This window comes from Theobroma cacao, chromosome 1, assembly GCF_053813885.1.
Source record: "Theobroma cacao isolate CCN51 chromosome 1, ASM5381388v1, whole genome shotgun sequence".
Lineage (NCBI taxonomy): Eukaryota > Viridiplantae > Streptophyta > Magnoliopsida > Malvales > Malvaceae > Theobroma > Theobroma cacao.
The window spans coordinates 17,107,553-17,115,026 of NC_142639.1; the positions used below are offsets into that span (position 1 = coordinate 17,107,553).

At 35.0% G+C, this 7,474-nt stretch overlaps 2 protein-coding genes across 2 annotated transcripts; one reads left to right on the forward strand and one right to left on the reverse strand.

Moving 5' to 3' along the window:
• The first annotated feature begins 2,745 nt into the window (after positions 1-2,745).
• Positions 2,746-3,797, forward strand: LOC18612765 (small ubiquitin-related modifier 1-like). Its single transcript, XM_007049685.3, has 3 exons — positions 2,746-2,945; positions 3,057-3,206; positions 3,465-3,797. The coding sequence occupies exons 1-3, from the start codon at positions 2,844-2,846 to the stop codon at positions 3,540-3,542; spliced, it is 330 nt and encodes a 109-aa protein (XP_007049747.1). The 5' UTR covers positions 2,746-2,843; the 3' UTR covers positions 3,543-3,797.
• Positions 3,798-3,977: 180 nt separating this feature from the next.
• Positions 3,978-7,253, reverse strand: LOC18612766 (ER lumen protein-retaining receptor-like). Its single transcript, XM_007049686.3, has 6 exons — positions 6,965-7,253; positions 6,583-6,848; positions 6,374-6,489; positions 5,544-5,617; positions 4,479-4,542; positions 3,978-4,376 (listed from the first exon to the last, which is right to left on the reverse strand). Exons 1-6 carry the CDS (start codon positions 7,053-7,055, stop codon positions 4,340-4,342), a joined length of 648 nt encoding a protein of 215 aa, XP_007049748.1. The 5' UTR covers positions 7,056-7,253; the 3' UTR covers positions 3,978-4,339.
• Positions 7,254-7,474: the final 221 nt, after the last annotated feature.

A 7,474-nucleotide genomic window follows, 5' to 3' on the forward strand; every position in this document is an offset into this window, starting at 1 on the left:
CTTGATCTGCTTCTTCACATCAAGTGGCACATTATTGCTTAAAACAATGCTAAGTTTATCTAGATTGACTCTTTGACTATAAGCTTGACAATAAACATGAATAATATCAGACATTCTTAGGCAATTTATGGGAAATGAGCCATATTTATTATTAATCGTCATTACCATGTGATTTTTCACTAACGAGTTGTACAACGTAATTGAATTCTTCAAATTCGAATCATTTGAAAACGAAAATTTTCACATTTTGAGTCGAAGTCCAATCCAAATCAAATTAAGTTGATTTAGAATATGATAAGCATATGCTACTACTACATATTTATGGTACCAAAAAGTTGCCAAGAAATCATCTTGCTCTTTCTCTTTCTCCTTGTGCAGTGGTGCCTTTGATTGAGTGTTTATAATTGTTAATTGAACTAAAGTATAATTCTTTCTTAGTCTTCACAAGTATTCTTCCGTGTCAAGTTTTTCTTCTTCTACATTTTCCTTTAATTAGTAGGGTAGAGTGCCGACTTAAGAATGTTGATACAATTTAGTACATTTAAAAATAATTGCACCTTTGTTTCTTCCTGTGTTGTCACGTAACTGCAACTGTTGCGCATTGCAAGTGATGGTGACCTCCTACCATACTTGTCTATGCTATAGGGAAATGAAGCAAGTTTTTGATAGGGATTTCCAACTGTACCCACAGCTAGTTCCAAGAAGAAGAGTTCCTATATGTAGGTTGCAAGAGTCACACAGTTAACCTGATTACCAGGCAATCTTCAAACTTTATTTTGGAGTGACTCAAAAAATCAAATCAAGAAATGCCAGATTCACTACTATGAACTGCTAAAACATTGGTAAACACAACTGCAGTCATATTAAGCTTCTTTTAAGAAGAGAATGATTTGAAGAGACAGCGTAATACGCTTTAATTTTAGAAACATCCATTCAAATTTCAGAATTACACATATTCCCTTGATAATTTAACAATGGAATTTCCATATATTTGTAGAAATATTACTATGAAAATACTTGTTTAATTCAAAACTAATAAATGCTATTTAAATTTTAATCTTAGAAGAAAAGCAATATGTTGTCAAGTACTCAAAATCACAATGTTAAATGAGATTATTTCTTGGCAAATTATTTTGTCATTAAAGAATTTAATGGGCTTACTTTGGTTTTCTTACATATATTAAAAAGGCCATTAAATCTTTTTGTTTCTTTTTATAAATGGATTATGAAATAATTTCATTAACAATAATATCAAGTTTAATAAAAAAAAAAAGGGAAATTTTAAATGATAATGGTTTTAATCATGATATTCATAAAAATAATTTTATAAAATATTGAATTTTTTTATAGAAGGGGAATTCCAATTTAATTTTTGCAAAGAAGATGAATTAATATACCTATTATGAAATCAAAAAATTAATTAAGAAAATTAAATTTTTACACTAAAATATTTAATTTATTAATAAGTATACATATCATCTACTCAAAGATTTATATTTTTTAAATTTTTTTGTTCAATTTATTCTTAAACAACCCAATTTAGTCTACGCATTGTATAGTTTTATTTAATTTAATCCTTGTGACATGTTTCAGTTTTTTTTTGAAATTTTTTTTCTCAAATTGTTATGTCATCATGTCCAATGCTGATGTCATCAACTCTAACAATAAAATTAGACAACGTAAAAGAAAGAATTAAATTATTTCAATTCTAAAAATTAAAAGATTAAATTAATTAAATTTTGACAAAAACGCATAAATATAAAGACTACTTGAATACTTTAACTTTTTCTAAATAAGTAGCAAAGTTGCATCGTCGATTTGCTTCTTTACATCAACTGGCACGTTATTGCTTAAAACAATGCTAGGTTTATCTAGATTGACTCTTTGACTACAGGCTTGACAATAAACCTGAATAATATCATACATTTCTGGGCAATTTATGGGAAATGAGCCATGTTTATTATTTAATCGTCATGGCCATGTGATTTTTCAATGAATGAGTTGTACAAAATAGTTGAGTTCTTGGAATTCAAATTATTTTCAGATTTTGAGTAAAAGACAAATCCAAATCAAATCGAGTTGCTTTAGAATATAATAAGCATATGCTACTGTTAAGTACTTATGGTGCCAAAAAGCGTTTAGGAATTTCCAATTTGAAGCCACCCATGTTTGGCCAAGGATTGGATAGTTTACCGTATTTCTGATCGGATCCACTCATATCCAACACGTGCAAACCCCTCAAATTTCCAATGGGATAAGGATGAAATTCAACCAATTACCAATCTTTCACGTCCCAAAAAAGGTACACAGCGTACTCTCAACAAATTCCCAAACAAACGACTCGCCCCCTCCGCTTCATCCCACCACAAATTATCCAACCCATCCTCAGCCGTCCGGTTCCCCAACTACTCCATCTCGATCGTCCATTCCGATCCTTTACCCCAAAAACTACAAAATTTCCTTTAATAGATTAGCCCACTTTTGACGATCCCCAGATTCCAAAACCTGGAATCCAAATCTTTATCAAATCCGGTTCAATTCCAAAGCGTTTCTTTTCCCACACCAAGGCGAGTACGCAAACCCCCAAAACTCGCCGTCTCAGAATCGCCACCTAATCAAACACGGGACATTCTGTTGAATGGTATTACCGAAAATGCCACTACGTGAGGGCCCTGCGGGTTTGAGTTGACTAAGTGGGTCCACTTAGTGGTTTACAATTGTATATATAGCGTAAAACCAACGCTTTCCTCTCTATTTCAAAGCCCCCCCTCCTTGTCTTCTTCCCTGCGAACCACCCTTTTTTAAGTTTCTGCCCCTGAAAGTTGCGAAGGGCGGCACGGAAAATGTCTGCGACAGGCGGTGGGGGAGCAGGTGGCGGAGGACAGGAGGAGGATAAGAAGCCTGCCGATCAGTCTGCCCACATTAACCTCAAAGTCAAGGGCCAGGTTTTATTGTCACGTATTTTAGATCATCATTTTCTCTTTATTTATTTGTTTATTTTATTAGCTGCTTATTTGCGCCTTCTCTGTTTATTGATGTGTTTCGTTTGTTTGCAGGATGGTAACGAAGTGTTTTTTAGGATTAAGAGAAGCACTCAGCTGAGGAAACTGATGACTGCCTATTGCGATAGGCAGTCGGTGGATTTGAGCTCAATTGCCTTCTTGTTTGATGGGCGGAGGCTTCGGGGAGAGCAGACTCCCGACGAGGTAAAACTCCTTGGCGCTGGTTTAGTTGTCTTGACACGGTTATTTCGAGGTTCTGCAATATATGCATGCCTAAATGACATGTTAATGTAAAAGTTTTTAATATATGTTTTATATTGCATTGTTAATATTGTGATTTCAGACCATAAAATTGAAGAAACTTCATTAAATTGTGACATGTATTATTTGCCGGAATGTTAATGGGATCATTATCATACTTAATGCTGTGGTTTGGTTTGGATGTTTTTCATGGGTGGTTAGCTCGAGATGGAGGATGGAGATGAAATTGATGCAATGCTGCACCAGACCGGAGGCGGCATGGAAGTCCATGGCTGCTAATTGGACAACATTTGAATACACATGAAAAAAGCTAGGGAGCGCAGACTTGGAGCAAACTATAGTACATATTATATTTTGGTACGTCTATGGAAATGTTCACTGTAAATGGCGGTCTGGAGCAACTTTTGCACCAATGGTTTTGTTGATTAGCTAGATATGCTAGTAGTAAATTGCTGTATGCATGGATATTTAATGGTATGTCAATTGTGTTTCAAAATACTACATGAACAAGTATATTGCTATAATGCTTCAAAATCCTTTTGGATTTGTGCGCATTTGACGTTTTGGTCAAGGATCATCCCCGTTTCCAAGGGTTATTTTTGCCTCACCTCACCTCACCTCACCTCAGTGACCAAATACTTTAGCAGCCTCTAACCAAATGGTTATAGAGATTATGTAAAATTCACTTCACACCATGGAGCTAATTGCGAGTCATACACAGCCAAGAAATTGAGATGCATTAGGATAAAAAATTTACATCAAAATAAACGGGGTTCCGACCCAGAGGTACAATTCGACAATTTCAGCACATAAATTGAGAAATTAAGTTGATTCTCACGTCACAGACGGCACACTGAAGCTAAGATTCATTTTTCTTAACCTTGATATCCTTCCTATCAACTATGAAACAAATCATCTTTAATCTAAAAAGGTATACATCCCTAAGTGACATGTAAAATGGGATGGCAGTATCGATAGCAAAACAAAATTCAACAAACGTTTAGCTCGGTTCTCTAGGAATGATCATATCCCAGGTACTGATGGAAATCCTCTGCATGTCATGATGTATGAGGAAGTCAAGCCGGCAACTGGAGCTTTTTGTTGTTCTTCCAGCTGCAATCATTAAGGAGCATAGAATACAAAAGGAGATGATTCAGATTAACAGATATAACAGAAACAAGCATAACTTCGTGTATCAAAATTTTAGACTTTCACCTGTCAAAGTAATAGTAGAAAAAGTCAGCATAAACAAGTGTCTGAATGAGCCCAGAAATCCAAGCTGCCAGAGACATGAAAGAATCAGTGACAAAGAAATGATATGGGAAGCAACAGCCTACAGAAGCATACAAGAGAGTACATCAAGAAAGGCAAAAGCCACAAAAGGGCAATTGAATAAAACCCAAGTACAGAACTCAAAATAGTTAAATTTTCTAGAATTAGCTTTATTCAGTATGATAAAGTTTGTCATAAGCTTCAAGCAGTCATAAGCCAAGGGATAACTTAAAAGATACAATCAGATCTACAAGCTGGGAAATCCTTCCAAAAGTTATTACACCGTAAATACACTAAAAGGTCGGGTATCAGATAAACATAGAACCCTCTTGAGAATGTCAAAGATGGTACTAATCTAATATGCTCTGTTGCTTTAGATAACCAACATAACCAAGAAGATGCTAATGATGTTTGCCAAGGTAACTCCATGATCACCACCTTGTCTGGTTATGCAAGGCAGAGAAAACAAAGCTAGGTTCAGAACCAAATGAAGGAATTCACAGATTATACAACCTCAAGTGATTTTGAGTAACTACTACAATTATTTCTAGTACTAGCAATAAAAAAAAGCGGAATTATTATTTGACAACAATAAAGGAGGAACACTATCAACATACGCAATATGTTATAGACATCCGCTCACATGATAGCAACAGTCCAAATATTAATTTTTGAATAATGTAACAAACACTATTGGCAGACAAAGAGGTCCTGGAAATCCTAACAATAAAAAAAAAAATCAATTATTTGGCTCTATATATCAACAGGATGTAAAGGCACATGGCTCTAGAAACACCTGCAAATAGATGAACTGTCGGCATTGCTCACCCATCCCACATGTGTTTAAAATTTAAAAGGGGAAGAAAAAGGAAATAGAAGAAAGACACTCTTTGCAGCCTTTCCAATGCAGGGGTTTGAAGACAATCATAAACCAATATATGAGTGTATACTGAATCTAGGGGTCCCTAAACAATGCATGCTCTTACCGATAAAGAGAGAAAGACTTACGTATCCAGTGAACATAGTGTGGTTCGGTGAAGTACCTATAAATCCAGTTAAGAATGTATAACCCTCGATATGCACTGCAATGAAAGAGAAAAACACATAAGCGGATCAGTCCATTGCACACATAAACATACACATCCACTTAGCTAAAACAAAATCTCTACACATCTAGAAGACATCATCAAGTAAATATTCTTAAAAAACAAAAAGAATGCCTCATTTTATTTGATTTGGAAATTTCATATTATGGTTAATGATGCAATGCTAAATTACTACCATACTGCGTACAGTAGTTCCAGTGCTCATACAATAATATGTGGAACACAGCTTACAAATTTCTATTTTTAGTTTACAAAAAATCCTTTTCTCTAGCTCTCTTCAATGTAAACTATAACTAATTTGGTTCTCTGGCACAGAGGACATCTAAACCAAAAGAAAAATTAGCAATATTACAGGCATAAAAAATCCTGAGTCATTATCCCTTGAGCTTCAACCCTAAACCTTCTTAAGGTTGGAGAAGTTTTTTAAACTCAAAAAGATACCAAAGTTCATCAAGTCCTAAAGAACAGCAATAGTTAAGAAACCAAATGTGATGCAAAGGGAAAGGCTATAGTTTTGATGCAGAGACTGCCAACTAAAAAGTCTCAGGCACTAGCTACAGATTGTTAGTGGAAACATAAGGCACAACCAATTCAAACACCAAAAAAATCAAAAGAACTATCGTAAGAAGAATTAAAAAAAATTCAAACATATGCACTAAATGAGCCAAACAAAGCAGAAGATATAAGATATTGTCAATTGATTAAATCACCATTGGAAAAATTAAAGCATACCCAAGAAGAAAAACATATTGGCCAGTCAAGTTGTCAATGTTTCTAGTCCTTTGCAAGAGAACAAGCTGAGGGAGTATGGCAACGGCTTCTAGATACAACGAAAAGGTCCACATTACCTGCAACCCCGTTCTCCATAAATCAAAATATGAAGTAAAAATGAACCACAATTGGGAAAAAAAACTAAAAAATGTTTAAAAAAAAAAGGAGACCTCCTTGAAGGTGAATTTCTCATTAAAGAGGAGGGCCAAGAGCAGGCAAGGCAACAGAAGAAAATAATGGCGGAAAGTGTCCTGGTCTTTATCGTAAGACCTTCGAACAATCTTATGGCGACGCATGTACCAAACAATCGAAAACGAGCTTCCCAAAAATATTAATTTCATGGAAGTGTTGTAAAGAGATATAAAATCAGTAAAAATGTCCAAGTAACGACTAGCGAAAACGATGGCGTACAGTTCTTGTGTCTTCAAAGAAATACCTGAGCCAATTAAGAAAAATAAAATAAAAAATTGAAGCTCGAAAACAAGAATATTTTAACAGCCGCATTATTAAAAACAAAAAACAAAAAAATGAAAGACGAGAAAAAACTGTTACCGGCGCAAGATTTGATAGTGTGGATCTTGAGGAGCAAGACCAGAACGCTGGCCAGGTGAGTCATGTCACCTGCTAGTCTGAATATATTCATTTTCGCTCTTCCACTGATCCCTAAAACCCTAAATTCCCTTCTACTTCTAAATCAAAACGCAATCGCTTCCAACGGAACGGCCTTTCTTTTATTTATTTTCTTCTCAAAGTGTGGGTTAGACTTAGATCTTGTAGTTTCCAAGTTTTTCTTTTTCTGTTGGATTTTTGGTTTCTCTTTCTCTTTTTCTTTCTTTTTTTTTTTTTTATAAAGAACATTTTAATGCTGGAGACAACGATCCTCCACCAATAGAACACTGACACGTCATTGTCATCCACAGTCGTGGTCTGGTCATTGCCTTGACGGAACGTTGTTCAAAATGCGGTGAAAACTGAGAGGAGTGTATTTCACGTCAAAACTCGAAGGCGGGTTTTTTTTTTTTTTGGTTTGATGAAAGGAGTGGGGGCAATGTATCCAACTTA

What these genes read in the sequence shown, in the direction of transcription:
- LOC18612765 (XM_007049685.3), top strand. Translation starts at nt 2,844, where the DNA reads ATGTCTGCGACAGGCGGTGGGGGAGCAGGTGGCGGAGGACAGGAGGAG. An exon ending in ACCTCAAAGTCAAGGGCCAG is followed by an intron (nt 2,946 to 3,056) that starts GTTTTATTGTCA and finishes GTTTGTTTGCAG; the next exon opens with GATGGTAACGAAGTGTTTTT. An exon ending in GAGAGCAGACTCCCGACGAG is followed by an intron (nt 3,207 to 3,464) that starts GTAAAACTCCTT and finishes ATGGGTGGTTAG; the next exon opens with CTCGAGATGGAGGATGGAGA.
- LOC18612766 (XM_007049686.3), bottom strand. Translation starts at nt 7,055, where the DNA reads ATGAATATATTCAGACTAGCAGGTGACATGACTCACCTGGCCAGCGTT. An exon ending in CAATATGTTTTTCTTCTTGG is followed by an intron (nt 5,618 to 6,373) that starts GTATGCTTTAAT and finishes CTTTCATTGCAG; the next exon opens with TGCATATCGAGGGTTATACA. An exon ending in ACACTATGTTCACTGGATAC is followed by an intron (nt 4,543 to 5,543) that starts GTAAGTCTTTCT and finishes TGTCTCTGGCAG; the next exon opens with CTTGGATTTCTGGGCTCATT.